Genomic DNA, 27,709 nt, shown 5'->3' with positions numbered 1-27,709 from the left:
TATGAGCGGCTAGCGCCTCGGGTCACAGTTCTGACATTGAGGTTTCAATCCCAGGTTCGGACATACCTGTGTGGATTTAGGTGGGTTTTCTTCGGGTACTTTCATCCCACATGCCAAAAGCATGTATGCTAGGCTGGCTGTTTGAACACTCTAAATTGCTTAGCTATGAGTGTTAGCATGAATGGTTGTCCTGCGATTGGCTGGCGGCCAATCAAGGTAACCCACGCCTGGTGCATGCAGTTAACTGTGATAGGCTCCAGCACCCCCCGCGAACCTATTAAATGTAATAAAAAAAGCCCAGGTCGGATTTGAAAACAATTTGAAAGGCAAGGAATTACAACTAAAATTTCTTAATTTACCACATTGGGTGACAAACGTTATTCACTGTGAAAGTTTATTAAAAAAAAGTTAAAGCAATTGTTTAGCAACCTTATTTTGGGGAAAAAATCATATTTTTTTACCATTTGTGGCGAACAAGCTTGTGAAAAGTTGCAAAAGTAAAACCTTTTGATGAGCAAATGAAAAAGATGAAAAATGAGGGAAGCCAGAAAAAGACACTCAAATGAGGAAAGGCTTTTTCTCTCTTCTTTGATGTTAGAAGTGTGTGTGTGTGTGTGTGTGTGCGCGTGTGTGCGCGTGTGTGTGTGTGTGTGTGTGTGTCTGTGCGTGTCTGTGCGTGTCTGTGCGTGTCTGTGCGTGTCTGTGCGTGTGTGTGCGTGCGTGTGTGTGCGTGCGTGTGTGTGTGTGTGTGTGTGTGTGTGTGTGTGTGTGTGTGTGTGTGTGTGTGTGTGTGTGTGTGCGTGTGCACGTTGCAGCTGTGCTGGATTTGTATTTAGGGTTTAGTTTTAATACTTTGATATAATATTTATATTTAGGATTTAGATTGAAGATTTAGATATAATATTTAGATGGAGAATTTGTGTTTAGGATTTAGTTGTAATATTTAGATATAATGTTTAAACTTATGGTTTAGATTTCATATTTTAGGGTTTAGTTTCAATATTTTGATTTATTTAGAATTCGAATTTTTATTTAATATTTAGATATCATATTTAGATGTAGAATTTGTGTTTAGGGTTTAGTTTTAATATTTAGATATAACATTTAGATTTAGGATTTAGATTTAATATTTAGATCTAATATTTAGATTTCGGATTTCTATTTAGCGTTTAGTTTTAATATTTAGATATATTTAGATTTTGAATTTAGATTGAATATTTAGATTTAATCTTTAGATTTAATAATTTAGATATAATATTTAGATATGATATTTAGATTTACAATTCAGATTTAATATTTAGATACATTTAGATTTACGATTTAGATTTAATATTTAGATATAATATTTAGATTTCGGATTTCTATTTAGGGATTAGTTTTAATACGTAAATATATTTAGATTTTGAATTTAGATTTAATGTTTAGATATAATAATAAGATATATGATTTAGATTTAATATTTAGATATAATATTTGGATTTGGGATTTGTATTTAGGGTTTAGTTTTAATATTTAAATAAATTTAGAATTTGAATTTAGATTTAATATTTAGATATAATTTTTAGATTTACGATTTAAATTTAATATTTAGATATAATATTTAGATTTTGTTTTTCTATTTAGGGTTTAGTTTTAATATTTAGATATATTTAGATTTAGATATAATATTTAGATTTAGCATTTACATAGGATTTGTATTTAGGATTTAGTTTTAATAAATATTTAGACATTTATGCATTTTGTGTATGTGTTTTCGCATGGGTTCCCACCTGAGGCAGCTGCTCTCTCAGTCTTTATCACATCCGGAGAAAAGTGCGAGATGAGATAAAGAAGGCGGGGCTTCATCCGCGAGACAAGCATAGGGGGTTGATGGGAAGCGGCGGGTTAGACGAGGAGAGCGGAATCTCGCATGAGGATGCGGGTGTGAAGAGGAGGACGCGGAGGGGAAAGTGGGACAGGAAATGGAGCGAGTGGCAGTCAGATGAAAAGGACAAGTGGAGGTTCGGCACCCCCACGGAGAGATGAAAGACTGCGTATCTCCTCGTCGCACTCCATTTTGCCAGCTGATGCAATTCAGCACAGTTTTTTATCTTTTACGGGAGCAGACAAAAAACAATATATAAGTCGCACCTGAGAATGTCATACTGTTGTTTTATTTTGAAAATATTGTCGCGGATGCATTGATTCTCACTTCGCTAACCTCTACTAGCTAAATGCTCCCCTTATTAATGATTGCAATTGCCCTTATTAAACGATTAAAAACGGGTGCATATTTTCACACACACATAGGGCACACATAAAAGTCTAGTCTAAAATGTAGTACTACAAAGTGGACGGTTTTCGGCCATGGTAGAACGGGCTCTTACCGCCATCTGCCAGGAAAACGCGTGTATCACATCTCCCATTTTAATGGGTGCGGAGGAACTATTTCAGCGGCGCAGGGAACATTTTCATATGCTTTATTTATTTTAAGATATTAATAAATAATTTCTTTATAATTTCCTCTGATTTTTGTTTTTTTCCTCGCATCTTTCATACAAAATTGGGACATTTTGACCAATTTTAAAGGGTTTAGTTGGTAGTTGTGTGAGCACCGTGGAACGAATTAGAAAATTTACATATAAAGTGGACCTCTACTTACAAAATTTTCAATTATTAGCGATTATTTATTTTAAGACATTAATAAATCATTTCCTTATACTTTTCTCTCATTTTTGTTGGTTTCCTTGCATCTTTCATACAAAATTGGGAAATTTTGACCAATTTTAAAGGGTTTACTACCGTGGAACGAATTTGAGAATTTACATATAAAGTGCACCTCTACTTACGAAATTTTCAAGTTACAAAAAAAGTCTTGGAACCAATTAATTTCGTAAGTAGAGTTATGACTGTATAAGTCACATTTTTAGGAGGGTATTTTTTTATTTGATCAGAAACCAAGAACAAACATGTATGAGAGTAAAAATAGTAAAATCGAATAACAGAAATTCGACATAACGTACCATCGATGGTCAGAGATTTAAAAAAATACATATATAAGTCGCAGGCCCAACCGGACTACGAAATAGTGCATCTTATAGTCCGTAAACTACGTTAGTTTTACCCTTGTTTTTAACCCCTCGTGAGACTAAAAGCTTTTAATGTTTTATGGTTAGCTATTTCTTTCTATATAGTTTAGCTAAACTAAAAACAAAACAAAAAAATGAAACTGAAGCCAAAAAATGAACATTGTCAACCTCGGCCAATCACAGCGGCTTATCAAGTCATTCCTTTGATATTGAACATAACGCGACTATCCATCATTTTGGCAATTTTTCTTGGTAAAGAGACACGTCTCAACAACCCTTTCTCCAAAGGTTGACTCCTCCCCCGAGGAGGTTGGCTCCTCCCCCGAGGAGGTTGGCCCCTCCCCCGGGGAGATTGACCCCTCCCCCAAGGAGGTTGGCTGCTTTAACACGGTAGATTGTGGAAGATTACCTTCCTGAAAAGTACATTTTGAAGCAAAAAAGCCCAAAATAAACCCACACAAAACCGAATTCCCGTCAATGTTGTCGGCCATGTTGTCCCGCAGGTTCCCTCGCTGATGATGGACAGCCAGTTTTCCGAATTCACCCCCGACATCACCCCTATCATGCTGGCCGCTCACACCAACAACTACGAGATCATCAAACTCCTGGTCCAGAGGAAGGTAACGGGCATTCCGAAAAACCCGAAGCAAAGCGGCCATGTTTGATTCCCGCCGCCTGACTTCTCCTAGGTCACCATTCCCAGACCTCACCAGATCCGGTGCGACTGCGTGGAGTGCGTTTCCAGTTCAGAGGTTCATTCTCCAACCCGACATCCAAAAACCAAACCGAGCGCTTCGTGACCGGACGATTCGCCGAAAGACGTTCGCCGACGGATGTTTGGCCGACGGACAGTTCGCCGAACGGACGTTTCGCCGAAACAGGATTTGCGCGCTTGCCCGCCCCCGGATCGTGTGTGTACATGTTTTTCCACCTCGGCCGGCGCGCCATATACGGCCCGTTACAGATAACATTCATTTAGGAATAACAAGTGCATGTACTGCCCCCCGCTGGACATATTTCTAAATACAAGTACGAACTACAATGTGCTGCCATTTTTTATATTTTTTATTTTATCCTTGCGTTTAAAGTAGTAGCTATTTGGACACGCAATATAATTTATCAAAGCTAGGGATTGCTGTCTGACACTGAGAAAAAACAACACTAGAAGACTTATGTGAAATTCTAAGTGCCTTGGAAAGACTAGAGGGCTTAGAGAACAATACCTGAAAATGCCATGGAACACACTTTTAGTTTAATTTTAAATAATTTCCCATTATTTTAGGAAATGTATATTCAAAATGATTTGCTGAGAACCTTAATTCAAAGATTAATCTCAACGTGTTCTATGCTGGTGTAAATTTTCTGGAGTAGGATTTCTGGATTTACAATTTGATTACAGTAGTACTTACTGTTACTACTACTTTATTTTCTCTATTTCTTCTGTCACGTACTGTTCTGCGTGATCTCCAAATGGCTACTACTTTAAACGCAAGGGTAAAATAAAAAATATAAAAAATTGGCAGCACATTGTAGTACGTACTTGTATTTAGAAATATGTCCAGCGGGGGGCAGTACATGCCCTTGTTAAACCTAAATGAATGTTATCTGTAACGGGCCGTATATGGCCCGCAGGCCAAGGTTGAAAAACATGTACACACACGATCCGGGGGCGGGGCGAGCGCGCGAATCCCGTTTCGGCGAAACGTCCGTTCGGCGAACTGTCCGTCGGCCAAATGTCCGTCGGCGAAACGTCTTTCGGCGAATCGTCCGAGTACCGAGCGCTTAGACCGGTTTTCGTCTCGAACGCAGGTGGACAGTCTCCGGCACTCGCGGTCTCGGCTAAACATCTACAAGGCCTTGGCGTCACCCTCGCTCATCGCCCTGTCCAGCGAAGACCCCATTTTGACTGCCTTCCGACTGGGCTGGGAACTGAAAGAACTGAGCAAGGTCCCTTGGTTTTGGTACTCGGTTGGGGTTCACGGTCAGTTGACGACGCTAACGGCGACTCCGCAGGTGGAGAACGAGTTCCGGCAGGAGTACGAAGAGCTGTCCCAGCAGTGCAAACTTTTCGCCAAAGATCTTCTGGACCAGGCCAGGAGTTCCAGAGAACTGGAGACCATTCTCAACCACCGGGACAGCGACCAGAGCGAAGAACTGGACCCCCGACAGTGCCATGATCTGGCCAAGCTCAAACTGGCCATCAAATACCACCAAAAAGAGGTGAATTGAACTTCATTCACATTCGTAAAAGGAGAAAAAAATGTATATACAGTAATACCTTGAGATACAAGCTTGTAGGTCAATTTACTCGTATCTCAAATCATTTTTTCCCATAGATAATAACTAACGTATTTTCACGACTATATGGCACATCGTATTTTTAGCCGCAGTGTCAATAACGAGTGCTATTTCTGTATTTTACACACACAAAGGACGCACCGTTTTTAAAGACGCAGCCAGGCATGGCAAAACATACACCAGCTTAAACATACACGCTACACCCACACGCTAAAAACACGTTTTTAAAAAGGCAACGGAAACAGAACTGAGTTCGGTTGTACTTTATTTAGCCATCTTACAATGTACTCACGTCATCATCACCCACAAATCCATCAAAGTCCTCATTTTCTGAGTTTTATACGTTTTTATTTGCTTTAAAGATATCTGCCGCCATCTAGCGTTAAAAATAGGTATAACGTTTCGACCCCGAATGTAAGACGACCGACACTTTTTCAGCCTTATTTCAATGCAAAACAACACCGTCTTATATTCGGACCAATCAGGCATTTTTCTCAAAACAGCCATGTGCGCTGCCGTAGCCATGACGACGACAGATAATAGCAAACGGACAGCTCGTTAGCTCAGCTTAGAACTATGGCGTGAGGGCATTTCAGGAAGGTATATTACATCACGTCCCCGCCACCGTCTTTTGTGCGTTATCTTTCTGCGCTTTTATTTCAACGCCTCGTTGTTTGGGGTCCAGTTTTTTAATTTCGCAAGGGTCTTTTTCCACATGGCGGAGGTCGCTCTAAGTGCCGCCATTCCGGGGCGCTTTATGCAATCCTGCGATTGTCTGTCATTGTGTAGCACGGACACGTGGACACGTGGACACATTCACCGAAACGATGCGGAGGACGTTTCAAACACTCCACGCTTTTTGGTCCTAGTGTTCGCCAAAAGGGGCTGCATTAGAAATTTACCGTATTTTCTCGCATACAAGCCGTATTTGTATCTTTAAAAAAATGATGAGTGAATCAAGCGTACGTGATAGGTTTATTAATAGATATACTTTAATAAAAGTCGCGCATAATCAAAACACTTAAGGTAATCTGATTCAAACATTTGCATAAGCTAACCGAATAACACCATTAAGGTCAAAAAACAACTGCCACAACAATTGCATATCAGGTCGGAAACCAAAAACACCTGTGTAAGAATTTGCACAAGTAAGCATAATAATTTTATATAAGGTAAACCGAGCAACAGTATTTTTAAACAATATGCGAGTATTTTCGATTCGATTATCGCCATCTGCCGGAATCCAAGTCAAAGCAATTTAAGAGTCCTTCACAGATCTTCATTGCGAACGCAGATCAACAGTCCTCGGCCCGGAACATGGTGACCTGTCCGGTCAATAGTCCTGAAAACAATTAAATGTCCTCGAAGCCAGCTGCCGTGTAGAGAGACCTCGAGCTTGCTCTGTCCCAAATTAAAAATAAAGCTCCTATACATATGAATGATTAATGCACATATAATAACATCCCAGAATAACCCCAGCAGTACGGCTTATACAGTGGTACCTCGACATACGATCTTAATGCGTTCCGGGACTGAGCTCGTGTGTCTATCTTATCGTAACTCGAGCGAACGTTTCCCATTGAAATGAATTAAAAACTAATTCATTCATTCCAACCCTCTGAAAAAACACCAAAAACAGGATATTGGATTGGGAAAAAATGTTTTATTTATTCTAATTCGACATCTATTAACAAAGTAACACATAACTAGTGGTTTAATAGTAATAAAATGTTTTGTTACCTTCGTTTTTCGGGTTGGCGGTTTGCCACGCCTCCGCCCTCACGTTCGCTATCGATGGGCTGTTTGCTGTTGTACTATTCTCTTCAAAATATTCTGAAAATAATGCACACAGATGTCCTCACAATAGGATAACGCACAACCACTTGCCAACGAGAAGTAGTCTTGAATGAGCGATCGCGGGAGCTAACAGGCTAAGGAAGGAATAACAGCCTACCCACGTATTGTTTGTGGGTAATGAAGTTTTATTGTGAGCAAGGGTGCCATTGGCTTATACGCGAGATATCGTAAAATTAATGACTTTTTCTAGGTTTTTTTATCAAATAAGGACTGTTTTGGTTAGGAAATGCAAAGTGTGGGTTACATTTTTTACCTGAATTTATCATTCGATATTCTCTTATTCTAAAACGCATAGAAAATGCAATCTAAAATGGCGCAGTTGTGTGGCACTTTAATATCGTCCAATCAATCTGGCCGTCCATGTGAGTCGTGTTTTATGTTTTGTTTGTATTTTGTTGTTTTGTTGTTCGCTTTGACAGATTTGTGGGTCACAATTTGTTTCCTTCTCGCTCTTGTCCTGATTTTTAATTCATGTCACCTGTTGGTGGTGGCGCCTTCTGTTGTGGCCAATCAGCCACACATGGACCTTTTGCGCTCACCAGCTGCATCTCATCTTGCATTTAATATCTATATATATCCATATATACATATATGTATATGTATATGTATATGTATATGTATATGTATATATATATATATATATATATATATATATATATATATATATACATACATATACACAAACACATACACACACATGCACACACACACATACATACACACACATATACACACACATACAAACACACACAAATACACACACATATACACACACATACACACACACACAAATACACACATACCTACGCAAATATACACACACACATAGACACACATACAGACACACACATACCTACACAAATATACACATTTACACACATACACACGCACGCACACATTCATACACACCCATACATACACATATATACCTACGCAAATATACACACACATACACATAGACACACACATATATACCTACGCAAATATACACATATATACACACACACATAGACACACACATATATACCTACGCAAATATACACACATACAGACACACACGTACCTGCACAAATACACACACACATACACGCGCACACACATACACACACATACATACACTCATATACACACAAATACACACTTATATACCTACGCAAATATACACACACACATATATATATATATATATATATATATATATGTATTTATATATATATAAATGTGTGTATATTTGCGTAGGTATATAAGTGTGTATTTTGTGTATATATGTGTGTATGTATATATATATGAGAATACAGACACAGCTAAATACATTTTAGACATAAATAAATAGGTAATAAATAAGTTATTAAATAAATAAGCGTGTTGCTGAAACATATATATGTATAAATATATATACTATATATATATATATATATATATATATATATGAGAATACATACAGCAAAATACATTTTAGACATAAATAAATAGGTAATAAATAAGTTATTTAAAAAATAAGCGTGTTGCTGAAACATATTAATATGTAAATATATATATATGTGTGTGTGTGTGTGTGTGTGTGTGTGTGTGTGTAAGGTGCAAGGTGGGACAAAGATAGCTTCCACCATGCACAAAGTACAGTGTGTAGTAGTATTATTCATGCTCTGTTTAAAACGAACGCTGCCGTTTACCTTCAATAATTAAGCCACCCATGCGGATGAATGCAGTGGAGTGATAAACATCACTTCAAAGCTAGCAAAAAGACAAACGGATTCAGAATATTAGCTCAATCTAAATTTTCGTTTTCACATTTAGGTGAACAATTGAAGCCACGAAAATATAATGTGTAATAAATGTTTGCTGGAGCAGGAGATGCTTTGTAACAAATTTTCTGTCTTTGTTCTTCACAACTACTGTATTTTCTGCATTATAAGGCGCAACCAAACAATTTTCCTTAAAAGCCACTAGGGTGCCTTATAATTAGTCATGATTAGTAGTAATTATAATAGTAATATTGATATGGATTAGTATAGGTTAACAATTGTATGAAATTTCTTTTTGCACAGCTCCATCTTGTTGATGTATTACACAACCTCTAACCACTACTACTATTACTACTACTACTGCTCCATCTAGTGGATGCATAACACAACCCACTACTACTATTACTAGAATTACTACTATTACAACTACTAGAGCTTCAACTAGTGGATTTATAACACAACCCTTAAACACTACTACTATTACTAATGGATGTATACACACACCCCTACTACTACTACTACTACGACTACTACTACAGCTTCATCTAGTGGATGCATAACACAATCCCCAACTACTACTACACATCCATCTATTGGATGTATAACACAACCCCCTACTACTATTACTACTACAGCTCCATTTATTGGATATATAACACAACCCCCTACTACTACTACTACCTACTACAACTCGATCTAGTGGATGTATATCACCCCATTACTACTACTTCTACAACTTCATCTAATGAATATAAGACAACAACTTACTACAACTACTAACACAGCTCCATCTAATCCATGTAAACACAACCCCCTACTACTACAGCTCCATCTAGTGGCTATATAACACAAGCCCCTACTACTACTACAGCTCCCTCTAGTGGCTACATAATACAACTGCTTACTACTACTTTGACTACTACTACTACTGTTACTACTACTATTACTACTACTATGACTACTACTACTATTACTACTACTAGGACTACTACTACTACTACTGTTACTACTACTATGACTACTACTATGACTACTACTACTGTTACTACTACTATTACTACTACTATGACTACTACTACTATTACTACTACTAGGACTACTACTACTACTACTACTGTTACTACTACTATTACTACTACTATGACTACTACTACTGTTACTACTACTATTACTACTACTATGACTACTACTACTATTACTACTACTAGGACTACTACTACTACTACTGTTACTACTACTATTACTACTACTATGACTACTACTACTGTTACTACTACTATTACTACTACTATGACTACTACTACTACTGTTACTACTACTATGACTACTACTACTATTACTACTACTATGACTACTACTACTATTACTACTACTATGACTACTACTACTACTGTTACTACTACTATTACTACTACTACTACTGTTACTACTACTATTACTACTACTATGACTACTGTTACTCCTACTATTACTACTACTATGACTACTACTACTACTGTTACTATTACTACTATTATGACTACTACTACGGTTACTACTACTAATACAGCTCCATCTGATCCATGTATAACACAACCCCCTACTACTACAAACACTACCACAGCTCCATCTAGTGGATGTATAATACAATCCCACACTATTACTCCTACTACTACTACCACCACCACTACTGCTGCATCTTATAATCCGGTGCATCTCGAATATGAAACAAATTTTAAGATCATGAACCTTATAGTGCGCAAAATGCTTGCATTTCCTTATGTGAAGCCAATAGCTTCTGCATGTCTGCATATAAAGAAATTTCAAATTAAAATTTTGACTACTACGATAAACTCAGCAGGTCATCAGAACTCTCCATTAAGAATGGACAAAAGGGACTTTGGTCCCTCTGCAGCGAGCCAAGCGTCTCAGTCGGCTCCTTAAACAAAACAAAAAACTCTCTGAAGTGCCGGCATGGGTGATTTTCTTAATTACATTTATTCAAAGAGAGACAAATGAGTCTGTCCTGCTCCATTTTGGTCCTCAGCAAACTGCCTGCCAGGAATTTCATCTTCCCAAACTGGCAACGCAAGTCACTTCATTAACATACTGTTGCCATAACAACGGCAAACCCAACCAGTATCTTAGCGAGAGGGGGCGGGGTCCCTTCGACTCGAGATTTGCTCCAGCACACGGGCTAAAGTTTGTAATCAGGGGCTCAGATGCAAAAATGAAGCCACGCCCACTAGCAAAATACAATTGCCATCCGCCATTTGAATGAACTTGGATTTGGTCATTGGGTTTTTGGCAAAAGCTGTATTACTTGAGTCAAAAAAAATGAAATATAATCATACAAATCATAAAAACTGGGTCAAAATGAACAAAAATACAAACTTAAATGACGAACACCAAAACACAGGGTTTAAATACACAGACTTGGACTTATCAGGTAAGCGTTTTACCTGATAAGTCCAAGTTTGTGATTGTCATCAACCCAAGTCTGTGTATTTAAACCCCGTGTTTTAGTGTTCGTCATTTAAGTTTGTATTTTTGTTCACACCAAAACACGGGGTTTAAATACACAGACTTGGGTTGATGACAATCACAAACTTGGACTTATCAGGTAAGCGTTTTACCTGATAAAATGCTTACCTGATAAAATGACAATCACAAACTTGGACTTATCAGGTAAGCGTTTTTCCTGATAAGTCCAAGTTTGTGATTGTCATCAACCCAAGTCTGTGTATTTAAACCCCGTGTTTTAGTGTTCGTCATTTAAGTTTGTATTTTTGTTCATTTTGACCCAGTTTTTTTATGATGTGTATGCTTATATTTCATCATCATTTTTTTTGACTCAAGTAATACACGTTTTGCCAAAAACACGACACACCCATACAATTGGAAGAACTAAAAATTCTCTGTCCTCTGTCCTCGCAGTTCGTGTCGCAACCCAACTGTCAGCAGCTGTTGGCCACCCTGTGGTACGACGGCTTCCCAGGCTGGAGGCGGCGCCACTGGGTGGTCAAGCTGGTCACCTGCTTCATCATCGGACTCCTGTTCCCCGTCTTCTCATTGGTACGATTTCATCCAGAACCTGATTGGCGAGTCCACCAGATCCGTGGCCAAATCTGTTTAGTTTTTTCCCACGTTTAGATATACTTACTGGCTCCAAAAGGCGCCCTGGGCCGCTTCATCAAGAAGCCCTTCATCAAGTTCATCTGTCACACGGCGTCCTACCTGACCTTCCTCTTCCTGCTCCTGTTGGCGTCGCAACACATCGCCCGCACAAACCTACACATGCAGGGTCCGCCGCCCACCATCGTGGAGTGGATGATTCTGCCGTGGGTGCTTGGTAGGTCCTCAAAAGCACTTCAGGTTCCTCCCATATTCCGAAGAACTGGTTTCTTGGATTCACATGATGGATGCCTTTATTTTTTAGGGTTCATCTGGGCGGAGATCAAGGAAATGTGGGACGGGGGGTTCACCGAGTACATCCACGACTGGTGGAACCTGATGGATTTCGCCATGAACTCGCTCTACCTGGCCACCATTTCGCTGAAGATAGTGGCGTACGTTAAGGTAAGACGAACGATTTGGCGATATATCGCCATACTCCATTGAGCGTATCGGTCAAAAACCCGTCTAAATTAATATTTACATTTTTGGGGGTGAATATAAACAAGGGGTGCCTACACTTTCACTGCGAAAGATGCGAAAAAACACACAAAAATCTGAAAAAATTATTAATTAATGGATTAAAATGAATGAAAAGCCTGCACAACCATTTTCTATTCGCGCAGGGTTATAGGTGTAAGGAGGAAGCTAACATTAGCACACGAACACACATCTAAACAAGGAGGGAGACGGTCAAGCAGGACGCAACGCTACCGTGATCATTTCAAAATAAAAGAACGAATACAGGAAATGTAATGACGTTGGGGGATTTTGTAACTAGGATCTTGTTTTCGTATATTGGAATAGCCATTTGCATAACAAAGGATTTTGTAACCTGAAAAATTTGTATATAGAAGCATTTGTGAGCCAATGAGAGGCTAGGAGGGAGACGGTCAAGCAGGACGCAACGCTACCACGATAATTTCAAAATAAAAGAACGAATACAGGAAATGTTATGATGTTGGGGGATTTTGTAACCTGAAAAATTTGTATATAGAATTCGTATATAGAAGCATTTGTGGGTTTTCTCCGGGTACTACCACACCCCAAAAAGATGCTAGGCTAGCTCGTTTACCAATCTTAATTGTGCTTAGCACACAAACACACATCTAAACAACAGCCAATGAGAGGCTAGGAGGGAGATAGTCAAAGAGGACGCAACGCTACCGCAATAATTTCAAAATAAAAGAACAAATACAGGAAATGTATTGACGTTGGGGGATTTTGTAACCTGAAAAATTCGTATATAGAAGCATTTGTGGGTTTTCTCTGGGTACTACCACACCCCAAAAAGATGCTAAGCTAGCTCGTTTACCGATCTTAATTGTCCTTAGCACACGAACACACATCTAAACAACAGCCAATGAGAGGCTGAGAGGGAGACGGTCAAGCAGAACGCAACGCCACCGCGATAATTTCAAAATAAAAGAACGAATACAGGAAATGTAATGACGTTGGGGGATTTTGTAACCTGAAAAATTCGTATATAGAAGCATTTGTGGGTTTTCTCTGGGTACTACCACACCCCAAAAAGATGCTAGGCTAGCTCGTTTACCGATCTTAATTGTCCTTAGCACACGAACACACATCTAAACAACAGCCAATGAGAGGCTAGGAGGGAGACGGTCAAGCAGGACGCAACGCTACCGCGATAATTTCAAAATAAAAGAACGAATACAGGAAATGTAATGACGTTGGGGGATTTTGTAACCAGAAAATTTCGTATATAGAAGCATTTGTGGGTTTTCTCCGGGTACTACCACACCCCAAAAAGATGCTAGGCTAGCTCCTTTACCGATCTTAATTGTCCTTAGCGCACGAACACACATCTAAACAACAGCCAATGAGAGGCTGAGAGGGAGACGGTCAAGCAGAACGCAACGCCACCGCGATAATTTCAAAATAAAAGAACGAATACAGGAAATGTAATGACGTTGGGGGATTTTGTAACCTGAAAAATTCGTATATAGAAGCATTTGTGGGTTTTCTCTGGGTATTTGCACACCCCAAAAAGATGCTAGGCTAGCTCGTTTACCGATCTTAATTGTCCTTAGCGAACGAACACACATCTAAACAACAGCCAATGAGAGGCTAGGAGGGAGACGGTCAAGCAGGACGCAACGCTACCGCGATAATTTCAAAATAAAAGAACGAATACAGGAAATGTAATGACGTTGGGGGATTTTGTAACCTGAAAAATTCGTACATAGAAGCATTTGTGGGTTTTCTCTGGGTATTTGCACACCCCAAAAAGATGCTAGGCTAGCTCGTTTACTGATCTTAATTGTCCTTAGCACACGAACACACATCTAGACAACAGCCAATGAGAGGCTGGGAGGGAAACTGTCAAGCAGGACGCAACGCTACCGCGATAATTTCAAAATAAAAGAACGAATTCAGGAAATGTAATGACGTTGGGGGATTTTGTAACCTGAAAAATACATATAGAAGCATTTGTGGGTTTTCTCCGGGTACTACCACACCCCAAAAAGATGCTAGGCTAGCTCATTTACCGATCTTAATTGTCCTTAGCAATGAGTATGAGCGTGTATGGGTTTTTTTTTGTCTGCTTGTGCCCTGTGATTAGCTGGCTAAACAAATCGGGGTGCTAGACAACATTGTTATCCATGTGAATTGTGCTGAGATGCTTTCTATTGGATAGAAAATGCAGTTTGAAGGCACACTTAGCAGACGCCAAGCCATCTGTAGCATCTGCGAGCTACTGGTGGTGCCGGGCCACCCTCCCACACACCCATAAACAACATCACATATACAGTAACATACCCAGACATCAACAGCAGCAGTTGGCGCATTTACATTTCACCGTTTAGTCTATGTTAACGCCCACTCGGAAATAATTTAAAAATGTCCGATGACACGAGGGTCATTTTGTTGACTGTCCCGGTGTCTCGCAGTACAACTCGTCTCGGCCCAGGGAAGAGTGGGAGATGTGGCACCCGACGCTGATCGCCGAGGCTCTGTTCGCCATCGCCAACATCTTCAGCTCGCTGCGACTCATCTCGCTGTTCACCGCCAACTCGCACCTCGGACCCCTGCAGATTTCGCTGGGGAGGATGCTGCTAGACATCCTCAAGTTCCTCTTTATCTACTGCTTGGTAAGCGCAAGGGTTTTCGCTATTTTCAAAATGGCGGCTCCATTTTGAAATGGGCGCCGTCAGAGTGTAAATTTGTACAGTAATCCCTCGATTATCGCGGTTCATGTGGACCGGACATGGCCGCGATAAACAAAAAACTGCGAAGTAGGGTCACCCCTATTTTAAAAATAAAAATACATTTTTTTTTTTAATATGGTGACCCTACTTTTTTTTTTTTAAAGTAGGGTCTCCCCTATTTAAAAAAAATAATATATATTTTTTTAAATTGTGGTGACCCTACTTATTTTTTTGTTAAGTAGGGTCACCCCTATTTAAAAAATAATAATAATAATAATGATAATATTTTTTTTAAATAGGGGTAACCCTAATTATTTTTCTTAAAAGTAGGGTCACCCCCTATTTTACAAAAAAATATTTTTTTTTATATAGGGGTGACCTTACTTTTTTTAAGTAGGGTAACCCCTATTTATATATATATATATATATATATATATATATATATATATATATATATATATATATATATATATATGTATATATGTATATATATGTATATATATATATATATATATATATATATATATATATATATATATATATATATATATATATATATATATATATATATTTAAATAGGGGTGACCCTACTTAATTTTTTTAAGTAGGTTCACCCCTATTCAAAAAATAATAGTAATAATGATAATTTTTTTTTAAATAGGGGAGACCCTAATTATTTTTTTAAAAGTAGGGTCACCCCTATTTTATTTTTTATTTTTATAAAGGGGTTACCTTACTTTATTTTTTTTAAGTAGGGTCACCCCTATTTTTTTAAAAATATATAGTATACATATTTTTTTAAAATAGGGGTGACCCTACTTATTTTTTTTAAAGTAGGTTCACCCCTATTTAAAAAATAATAATAATAATGTTGTTGTTTTTTAAATAGGGGTGACCCTACTTATTTTTTGTTAAGTAGAGTCACCCCTATTTAAACAAAAATTATAAAAATGATAATATATTTTTTTAAATAGGGGTCACCCTACTTAATTTTTTTTTAAAGTAGGGTCACCCCTATTTAAAATAAATAAATAGGGGTGACCCTACTTTTTTTTTAAGTAGGGTCACCCCTATTTAAAAGAAATAATATATATATTTTTTTAAATAAAGGTGACCCTACTTAATTTTCTCATTCAGTTGAGTCAATTTCATTATTTAACCACTGAGTTCCTTCGGCTTTTATTTTGTTACTTCCGGTCACCGCTCGTTTTCCTCTGCACAGGTTCTGCTGGCGTTCGCCAACGGCCTGAACCAATTGTACTTCTACTACGAAACCACGGCGTCAGAGGAGCCCAACAACTGCAAGGGCATCCGCTGTGAACGTCAAAACAACGCCTTCTCAACGTGAGTGCTAACATTTACCATAATGGCCCGAATATAAGACGACCCTGATTATAAGACGACTCCCTCAAACTCAATTTTGAACACCAAAATCAATTTTTATACAGAAAATAATGACAGTACATCTGAAACAAATGGGTGCAATTTAGTTGGTGGTGCTCTAGAGTATATATGTTCTCATAGTGAGTGCGAATGGCGGAGCTTGATCGCTAATACGAGAGGAGTATATACTACTTCTCGTTGGCAAGTGGTTGTGCGTTATCCTATTGTGAAGACATATGTGTGTATCATTTTCTGAATATTTTGAAGGGAATACAAAAGCAAACAACCCTCGATAGGTTGCATCTGAAAGTCAGGGTGGAGGCGGGGCCAATAGAGCCAATCCGGGAGAAGAAGGCTATCAAAATTTAAAACAAAATTAGACTTAAGTTTAGTGTAAGGTTAGATTAAACTTATTTTTTAGTGTCTGCATTGTCATCCAAGTTCATTTAAAAATATATATGTTTTTACAAGCGTGTTGCCATGCAAAAAGTCTCTCCGTCTAATTTTAGTACTATTAAACCACTAGTAATTTGTTACTTTGTTAATAGATAGACTTTTGAAATCTAAACCAACCAATCTACTGTGATAAAACAACAATTAAACGCATTTGCTTTAAAAATATCTGGCGCCATCTAGCATTGTGAATGGGTAACATGTCAAGACCCCGAATGTAAACCAACACTTTTTCAGTCTTATTTCAATGCAAAAAAAACATTGTCTTATATTCAAACCAAGTCCAATTCACGTCTCGGCTATACGTTTTGTTATTATTTGGAACGCCATTTTTTCACGCTATCGGGTCCGCAACCGCCCTCGCCTCTCATCTGTCCATCACGCCATCCCTCTCCCGCAAATTTGAGTGTTTTGGCACCTTGACGTGTCTGCGTTGAGGAGGCGTGAAAACAACTGGCTCCGGAACATGGCGCCACGATGACTGACAGAACCTGTGCTGGCCAGGAAGTGAAAAAAACATTTGGGTGGGGGTGCCGAAGCGACATTGAAATGAAGAAACGGCGGCGACTTGATCATCAATTTGCCTTGGCTCCCATTTCGTAACGACGACATCACGTTGTCATGCTCCGATGCCTTCTTCATTCCCTCCTCATTTACACTCTTGCCGGTTGCAATCACACACATACACACACACACACAGAAACACACACACACACACATGCACGACGAGAATAAATGTCGCCGTTAAATATTTTATGCAGCGCCAATATAAGCACCCGCGGGTCTTGCAAGACGCTGACAATTGTTGCTTCATCAAAGATTCAACGTTCCGCTAAAGTGGCGGCAGGAAGTGACAGAGATGGAGTGGCATGAAAGCAAATTTCACAGAATGTTAAAATGTTTGTCTTTTCTTTTAATTTGAAGGAACTCATACAATCCCATTTCTCAGGTAAATACTTTTTTTATCACACTCGATTATGGTGTTTTGTAATGGTTCCTGAGCCCCTCATTTCCTGTTTTAATGGTGTCTGAACCGAAATGCCTGGGGGTCGCTTAATATTGGGGGTCCAAAGATGCATTTTTAAAGGGGCTGACACGAGGTCCCCGGATAATTGGAGTCAAGAATTCTCCAAATAAATCATCTTTTGCTCCTGACATGAGGCTACAAAGGTAAAGACAGATATCCGCAATTGTCACATTTTACGGACTATAAGTAGACATCAAAAATAAATAGTCAAGATAAATAAGTATAGTCGACATAGATAAGTAGTCAACATGGATAAGTAGTCAACATGGATAAGTAGTCAACATGGATAAGTAGTCAACATGGATAAGTAGTCAACATGAATAAGTAGTCAACATGGATAAGTAGTCAACATACATAGAACAGTAGTTGACATACAAAGATAAGTAGTCAACATACAAAGATAAGTAGTCAACATACATAGATAAGCAGTCAACATGGATAAGTAGTCAACATATATAGATAAGTAGTGAACATAGATAAGTAGTGAACATAGATAAGTAGTGAACATAGATAAGTAGTCAACATACATAGATAAGTAGTCAACATGGATAAGTAGTCAACATACAAAGATAAGTAGTCAACAAACATAGATAAGCAGTCAACATGCATAGATCAGTAGTTGACATACAAAGATAAGTAGTCAACATACATAGATAAGTAGTCAACATGGATAAGTAGTCAACATATATAGATAAGTAGTGAACATAGATAAGTAGTGAACATAGATAAGTAGTCAACATGGATACGTAGTCAACATACATAGATAAGTGGTTGACATACATAGATAAGTAGTCAACATGGATACGTAGTCAACATACATTGATAAGTAGTCAACATAGTTAAGTAGTCAACATAGATAAGTAGTCAACATGTATATGTAGTCAACATAGATAAGTAGCCAACATAAGTAGTCAACATACCTAGATAAGTAGTCGACATAGATAAGTAGCCAACATAAGTAGTCAACATACCTAGATAAGTAGTCAACATACCTAGATAAGTAGTCAACATGTATACGTAGTCAACATAGATAAGTAGTCAACATAGATAAGTAGCCAACATAAGTAGTCGACATACCTAGCTAAGTAGTCAACATACCTAGATAAGTAGCCAACATACCTAGATGAGTAGTCAACATAGATGAGTAGTCAACATACCTAGATAAGTAGCCAACATACCTAGATGAGTAGTCAACATAGATGAGTAGTCAACATAGATGAGTAGTCAACATAGATGAGTAGTCAACATAGATGAGTAGTCAACATAGATGAGTAGTCAACATAGATGAGTAGTCAACATAGATGAGTAGTCAACATAGATGAGTAGTCAACATAGATGAGTAGTCAACATAAATGAGTAGTCAACATAGATGAGTAGTCAATATAGATGAGTAGTCAATATAGATGAGTAGTCAACATAGATAAGTAGTCAACATAGATGAGTAGTCAACATAGATGAGTAGTCAACATAGATGAGTAGTCAACATAGATGAGTAGTCAACATAGATGAGTAGTCAACATAGATGAGTAGTCAACATAGATAAGTAGTAGTCAACATAGATGAGTAGTCAACATAGATGAGTAGTCAACATAGATGAGTAGTCAACATAGATGAGTAGTCAACATAGATGAGTAGTCAACATAGATGAGTAGTCAACATAGATGAGTAGTCAACATAGATAAGTAGTAGTCAACATAGATGAGTAGTCAACATAAATGAGTAGTCAACATAGATGAGTAGTCAATATAGATGAGTAGTCAATATAGATGAGTAGTCAACATAGATAAGTAGTCAACATAGATGAGTAGTCAACATAGATGAGTAGTCAACATAGATGAGTAGTCAACATAGATGAGTAGTCAATATAGATGAGTAGTCAACATAGATAAATAGTAGTCAACATAGATAAGTAGTAGTCAACATAGATGAGTAGTCAACATAGATGAGTAGTCAACATAGATGAGTAGTCAACATAGATGAGTAGTCAACATAGATGAGTAGTCAACATAGATGAGTAGTCAACATAGATGAGTAGTCAACATAGATAAGTAGTAGTCAACATAGATGAGTAGTCAACATAAATGAGTAGTCAACATAGATGAGTAGTCAATATAGATGAGTAGTCAATATAGATGAGTAGTCAATATAGATGAGTAGTCAACATAGATAAGTAGTCAACATAGATGAGTAGTCAACATAGATGAGTAGTCAACATAGATGAGTAGTCAACATAGATGAGTAGTCAATATAGATGAGTAGTCAACATAGATAAGTAGTAGTCAACATAGATGAGTAGTCAACATAAATGAGTAGTCAACATAGATGAGTAGTCAACATACATAGATGAGTAGTCAATATAGATGAGTAGTCAACATAGATGAGTAGACCATATATAATAGTCTGGTACAAAAGTAGCTAAAGTGGTTCGCATTCTACAGAGCTTTAGTGCAAGATAAGAAATTAGTCTTGATTAGGCCCTCCTAGGTGCAGAAATCAAGTTGAGTATGGTGGCGGCTCTTCGGAAGAAACTGTCCTTTGTTTTGGCTGTTATGGTCCTTTTGGGCCTTCCGTGGGCCACATTGATGCCAACTATATCGCACGTGGGTCTCTCACTAAAGTCCAAAAAATCTGGTACTAATTTCCAGCACACTCCGCATCTGCCAACAGGCTTTTCGAGACTCTGCAGTCGCTCTTCTGGTCTATCTTCGGTCTGCTCAACCTCTACGTCACCAACGTGAAGGCCCGCCACGAATTCACCGAATTTGTGGGAGCCACCATGTTCGGGACGTACAACGTGATCTCGCTGGTGGTCCTGCTCAACATGCTCATCGCCATGATGAACAACTCCTACCAGCTCATCGCCGTGAGTGTATCCAGCACCCCCGATGGATAAAAAGCGCATATCCTCACTGTTGCTTCCCCGTCAGGACCACGCCGACATCGAGTGGAAGTTCGCCCGCACCAAGCTGTGGATGAGCTACTTTGACGAAGGCGGAACGCTACCGCCTCCGTTCAACATCGTTCCCAGCCCCAAATCCATCTGGTACCTTCTCATGTGGCTCCACAACAAGCTGTGCGGGCCCGGCCAACCCCCCGGGGAGGACTCGCACAAGTGCGAGAACCTGCGAGAGTTCACGGTGAGCCGAGGCTACCACGCCAATGAGCCTAAGATAAAGTTATTCAACAGGAGGGAGTTAAACGCAATGCTACAAACACATTTCACTGCTGCAAATAACACACACGCATGTTCACTTCATCTGAAGTCAACGGATTATATAAGCCGAGCAACCCACATAAGTTCAGAGTACCGCAGAGATCCGATTGTACGTGTGTGTGTCTTTTCAACTGTGTTCCCGTGTTTCTAAATTCAAACCATGCATGCGCGCGATAAATGCCGCGGAGGCAAGATCTGTAAATGCGGGAAACAACAGCTCCTGATTTCCTTCTTTTCTCTCCTTCCCGCAGGAGCGCCACGCCGACAGTTTGATTCAGAACCAGCATTACCAGGTACAGTCCTACCTCTACTTACGAATTCCTCTAGGTACGAACGTTTCAGGTTACAATTTTTTTATGCAAATGGGTGACTCTAGTTACGAAAAAGATCCAAGTTACGAAATCCCCCCAAAAAGTAAATGGATTTCCTTACCCATTATTTTATTTAGAATTTCCCTTGCAAATGCAACGTGGCACATATTTTCACACACACACACACATGGGGCACACGTAAAAGTCCAAAATGTACTACAAAGTGGACGGCTTTCAGCTAGAACGGGCTCTTGGCGGATAAACACGGGTAGTACGTCTCCCAGTATAACAGCCGCGGAGGGAACTATTTCAGTGGCGCAGGGCACATTTTCATATGCTTTATTTATTTTAAGACATTAATAAATCATTTCCTTATAATTTTCTCTCATTTTTGTTTGTTTCCTCGCATCTTTCATGCAAAATTGGGACACTGACCATTTTAAAGGGTTTAGTTGGTAGTTGTGTGAGCACCGTGCAACAAATTTAGAGAATTCACATATAAAGTGCACCGCTACTTACGAAATTTTCAATTATTTGCAATTATTTATTTTAAAACATTAATAAATCACTTCCTTATAATTTTCTCACATCTTACATACAAAATTGGAACCAATTTTAAAGGGTTTAGTTGGTAGTTGTGTGAGGACCGTGAAACAAATGAGAGAATTTGCATATAAAGTGCACCTCTACTTATGAAATATTCAATTATTTGCAATTATTTATTTTAAGACATTAATGAATAATTTCCTTATAATTTTCTCTCATTTTTATGTTTCTAGCATCTTTCATACAAAATTGGAACCAATTTTAAAGGGTTTAGTTGGTAGTTGTGTGAGGACCGTGGAACAAATTAGAGAATTTACATATAAAGTGCACCGCTACTTACGAAATGTTCAAGTTACGAAAAAAGTCTTGGAACCAATTAATTTCGTAAGTAGAGGTACGACTGTACTTTACCTGGGGCCAACCCTTGGGCAATGTAGGCGACTGCCTAGGGTGCAATTTAGTTGGGGCGCACAAGAGCCATATTTATGTATTTATATATTTTTTTCTATTATAAAGTGTTCCCTCGCAATTTCGCGATTCAATTTTCGCGTCCTTACTCGTATGTCAATTTACTCGTATCTTAAATCAATTTTTTCCATAGACATCAACTATATACAAATTAATTTATTCGCACCCTCTGAAAAAAACACCAAAAACTGGATATTACAATGGAAAAAACATCTTTTTATTGGTTCTAATTCGCCACCTACTCACAAAGTAACAAATACCGGGTTTTGTTCGGGTACTCCAGTTTCCTCCCACGTACCAAAAGAATGCCGAATTGTATGGATGTGAAATGATATTATATCAAAGAAGACCTGCGTTTGGATTTTAGCATGTATTTGATAAACAGAAATAATATATTGGCAGAGATGAGAGACAGCTCGCGGCGTCGTCCCGCTTGGCCCTCGCAGGTGTTCGCCGTGGGAGGAAGCCGGGCGAGCGCCCATTCTCTCCCACATTGTAGCAAATTCTAGCGAGATAGTTCACGTGAGGACGATTCAGGTGACACACGCTGTCAAACGTGACTACGGCTGCATCTAGCCATGATTTACCGTATTTTCTCGCATATAAGCCGTATTTGTCACTCAAAAGAATGAAGGCTTAGATGCGCACAAGACTTGCTGTACTCTTTTTCACCAGTAGATGTCGGCAAAGTAACATGTACTATTTGTGGTACTCGGACGATTCGCCAAAAGACGTTTCGCCGACGGAATGTTCGCCGAACGGACGTTTCGCCAAAACGGGATTTGCACGCTTGCCCCACCCCCGGATCGTGTGTACATGTTTTTCAACCTCGGCCCGCGGGCCATATACAGCCCGTTACAGATAACATTCATTTAGGAATAACAAGGGCATGTACTGCCCCCCGCTGGACATATTTCTAAATACAAGTATGTACTACAATGTGCTGCCAATTTTGTATATTTTTATTTTATCCTTGCGTTTAAAGTAGTAGCCATTCGGAGATCACGCAGAACAGTACGTGACAGAAGAAATAGAGAAAATAAAGTAGTAGTAACAGTAAGTACTACTGTAATGATATTGTAAATCCAGAAATCCTACTCCAGAAAACTTACACCAGCATAGAAAACGTTGAGATTAATCTTTGAATTAAGGTTCTCAGCAAATCATTTTGAATATATATTTCCTAAAATAATGGGAAATTATTTAAAATTAAACTAGAAGTAAAAGTGTGTTCCATGGCATTTTCAGGTATTGTTCTCAAAGCCCTCTAGTCTGTCCAAGGCACTTAGTATTTAGAAATATGTCCAGCGGGGGGCAGTACATGCCCTTGTTATTCCTAAATGAATGTTATCTGTAACGGGCCGTATATGGCCCGCGGGCCGAGGTTGAAAAACATGTACACACACGATCCGAGGGCGGGGCGAGCGTTTCGGCGAAACGTCCGTTCAGCGAACTGTCCGTCGGCCAAACATCCGTCGGCCAAACGTCTTTCGGCGAATCGTCTGGTCACGACTATTTGTTGGTTATTTTCTGTTTTGCAGTAAGAAAACAACCATTACTGGATGAATTAATTCCTTATGATATTTAGCCTAATAATGTGCTAAATACGGTGAGACATCCGCTAATTTAGCGACAGTTTTCGGCGCCGTAGAATCGTGCTAGATGGAAAAAAACAAAAGAACTTATAAAACTGCATAAATACAAAATACTTGTTTTTTCAAACTTTATATTTCACAAGATTAATAAATACAAATACATTAAAATAACTGCGAAACTATAAAAAAGAGGATCTGATTAAACCAAAAGAATATTTTCTGATAAATATAATGTATTCAGTCATTTATTTGCCAATTTTTATGTCTGCTGTCTTTAGGGCAATAATAATAAATAATAATAAATTCCATAAATATATTTTGACCAAAAAATTGCAAAATAGACTTTGTATCTAAAATCCGAATGCTAGCTCAAACAAATATAACTTGATGTGGGTTGTAAAACAAGATGTGCTATATTCACTTGTGCCACCAGAGGGCAGCCAACGTGAATGTGAAGTTTTTATTATCGAATTGAATCACAATCGCACAGGAATCGAACACTAAAGCGGGATTTTTTTTAACAGGAAGTGATCCGGAGCCTGGTGAAGAGATACGTGGCCGCCATGATTCGCAGCGCCAAGACGGACGAGGGTCTGACGGAGGAGAATTTTAAGGTGGGCTTCTTGACGAGGGTCTTACCACAACAAGACATTGAACCTCAAGTTTTTCAGTACCCTTGCGATACGCACTCTGACACCCTGACTCCTGATTGGCTGAGAATTTGAAAAACGGGGGACTACTGACAAATATTTCCGCGGTATTCTCCCACTTTTCGTGGTCTACCGCAAAAAAATGCAAAAAACATAAAACCATAAATCATGAAAAAACGGGGGACTATTGAAAAAAAATTTGCGGTGCACTGCAAAAAACGCAAAACGCGAAAAACTACTGAAAATACTATAAAAAAGATATTTCCACATACTGCAAAAACCGTAAAACATGAAAAACTGGGAGGATACTGTAAAAAATATTTTTGTAGTAGTCCCGCATTTTTTACAGTGTATCACAAAAACCATGACAAAACACGCAGTGGCGGTCCGTGCATTTTCTCGTAGCGCCTTCAACGAGCTTTAAGGATATCAGAACTAGGTCCACAATTGAAATATTATTTAGGGATATAGCCATATTTTACTCACCAAAAATCCTTTTTAACTGTACACAATATCCATCCTCCTTTCATTATTCCTTCTTTTCTATCGCCATCGAAGCTAATACTGAAAGTCGAGCCTGTCCTGTCGTATTTCTGGCATAGTCCGTCTTGAAAATGGCTTTAAATCAACACAACAATATATTTGCGTGTGCATTTTGCTCCAAATACAGTTTGGTAGCTCTGGTTAATCACTAGCCAATCATAGTTGGTGAAAGCGATGACGTATCCCTACACCTGCGACAAGGCATTGTGGTGTTGCCAACTCGAAATCTGATTGGTTAAAGCAACAGTCTTATTGACGCTTGTTTAATGCAGCAGAGCCTGCAGAACGGATTGTGAAGGCCTTGAGGCAGATTTCTGACCCTGGCAACAAATAATGGCTGAAATGTGATTGGTTAAATGCTTCAATATGAAAACACACATCTGAAAGCAGTGCAAACAGGGGGGAAAGCAATGAAAGGAAGCTAACAGACAATTTGGAATTATTTCATAAGTATTGATGGACAAAATATAATACATGATTCAGATATTTCTTAGGCCAGCAGAGAAGGCCTTGAAGGCCCTGATGGCCCGCCACTGCAAAACAGGTATTACCATTCGGTTTTATTGGCCTGTCCCTGTTTAGGAGCTAAAACAGGACATCTCCAGTTTTCGCTACGAGGTCCTGGACCTCCTTGGGAACCGCCGTCCCCCCCGCCGCCACTACTCGTCGTCCGGCGACCCTGCGCGTGACGACGGCGGCGCGACGTCGGAGGACGACAGCGAGCCTGGCGAGGCCTCCCAGAGGGGGAAGGGCGTGACTTTCACCGTGCCGCTGGAGGAGGAGTCGGACCGCCGGGCGACGTCCACCCTGGGCGTGTCCGCCTTAGTGCGCTCCATTTCCGGGTTGACCCCAGTCGAGGGCGAAGGCGTGGCCTTGGGGGAGGAAGGGGAAGAAAAACCAAAGAGCAACGGGTTGAAGACCGCGGCAGTCCCGCCCCCGGACCCCGTCCCCACGCCGTCCCCGTCGTCGTTTTCCTCCTCGCTGTCCGCCTCGCTGGCCCGCACCAAAAACCGCTTCCAGCGCCTGCCGACATCCAAGACGGACTCCTTCAAGCGCCTGTCCTTCCTCTTCTCCCGCGCCAAGCGCTCGCCCCGCCCCCTTCAAGCCCCGCCCTCCTACACCATCTCCGACGGGCTGCTTCTCCCGCGGGGGGGACACTCGGACTTGGGGCTGGGCCACGTGACCCGTAGCGAGACCCACCTTCACCGGGTGGGCCGCTCAACGGACGGCGTGGGGTCCTCGTTCTCCCCGCGGCGAACAAACGGACGCGACGCGCTCCTGGCGCTGCCCCCTCCCCCGCCTTGTCCATGCCAGTCGCTCCACTGCGCGTCCAACATGTCCGAATCCAGCGCGCGTCTCCTGGACTCCAGCGAGGACGTTTTTGAGGGCGCCGGATTGGACGCCCCGGCGGGGGCGGGCGGGGTGGTGATGACGATGGGTGGCTGGGTGGGGCCTTGCGTTGACGTCGTCGAGGACACCTGCGAGGTGGTCGAGGACTCGGTCAGCACGCAACTATAGAAGCGGCTCCGTGACCGGACGATTTGCCGAAAGACGTTTCGCCGAAGGACGTTTCGCCGACGGACGTTTCGCCGACGGACGTTTCGCCGACGGACGTTTCGCCGACGGACGTTCCGCCGACGGACAGTTCGCCGAAACGGGATTCGCGCGCTTGTCCCGCCCCCGGATCATGTGATCGTGTTTTTCAACCTCGATACAAAAAACAACACAATGAGAAACATCCCCACTTTTATTTGTTTAATAAAATAAATTCAACACTTAAATTTTTTTGGCGAAACGTCCATTTGGCGAAATGTCCATTTGGCGAACTGTCCGTTCGGCGAAACGTCCGTTCGGCGAAACGTCCGTTCGGCGAAACGTCCATCCGGCGAACTGTCCGTTCGGCAAAACGTCCATCCGGCAAACTGTCCGTCGGCGAAACGTCCGTCGGCGAAACGACCGTCGGCGAAACGTCCGTCAGCGAAACGTCCGTCGGCGAACCGTCTTTCGGCGAATCGTCCGAGTACCATGCGGCTCGACGTTTGAGGGAACGGAGACCGAGTCCGGGAAGCGCGGGCCTCATTTCAAAACCAAAATCTTGGGTTTTTTGGGGGGGAACAAATGGCAAAACACTGTGTTTACATTTCCGGAACACCTGCATGCACGCACCCTCGTCATGCACGTTAATTGTTGACATAACACACCTGGAATGTACAGTACTCATTAAC

The 27,709-nt window shown here is 40.1% G+C and overlaps 1 protein-coding gene across 3 annotated transcripts in view; it reads left to right on the top strand.

Annotated features, from left to right (window-relative positions):
* Positions 1 to 27,061, top strand: part of LOC144065687 (short transient receptor potential channel 5-like) — a 77,788-nt gene extending 50,727 nt beyond the window's left edge. For all 3 annotated transcript variants that reach the window (XM_077588668.1, XM_077588669.1, XM_077588670.1), the window contains exons 4-17: positions 3,572 to 3,688; positions 3,758 to 3,820; positions 4,878 to 5,015; positions 5,082 to 5,288; positions 11,885 to 12,022; positions 12,101 to 12,299; positions 12,387 to 12,526; positions 15,037 to 15,237; positions 16,517 to 16,638; positions 20,825 to 21,020; positions 21,085 to 21,294; positions 21,623 to 21,664; positions 24,816 to 24,905; positions 26,067 to 27,061. In XM_077588668.1, the coding sequence (XP_077444794.1) occupies positions 3,572 to 3,688; positions 3,758 to 3,820; positions 4,878 to 5,015; positions 5,082 to 5,288; positions 11,885 to 12,022; positions 12,101 to 12,299; positions 12,387 to 12,526; positions 15,037 to 15,237; positions 16,517 to 16,638; positions 20,825 to 21,020; positions 21,085 to 21,294; positions 21,623 to 21,664; positions 24,816 to 24,905; positions 26,067 to 27,002 (2,799 nt within the window). In that variant the 3' untranslated portion in view covers positions 27,003 to 27,061. The remainder of the gene's footprint in view (positions 1 to 3,571; positions 3,689 to 3,757; positions 3,821 to 4,877; positions 5,016 to 5,081; positions 5,289 to 11,884; positions 12,023 to 12,100; positions 12,300 to 12,386; positions 12,527 to 15,036; positions 15,238 to 16,516; positions 16,639 to 20,824; positions 21,021 to 21,084; positions 21,295 to 21,622; positions 21,665 to 24,815; positions 24,906 to 26,066) is intronic.
* Positions 27,062 to 27,709: the final 648 nt, after the last annotated feature.

This window comes from Stigmatopora argus, chromosome 20, assembly GCF_051989625.1.
Source record: "Stigmatopora argus isolate UIUO_Sarg chromosome 20, RoL_Sarg_1.0, whole genome shotgun sequence".
NCBI classification, from domain to species: Eukaryota; Metazoa; Chordata; class Actinopteri; order Syngnathiformes; family Syngnathidae; genus Stigmatopora; species Stigmatopora argus.
Note: the sequence above shows the minus strand (reverse complement) of the source record. Positions and strands in the feature narration are given on the sequence as shown.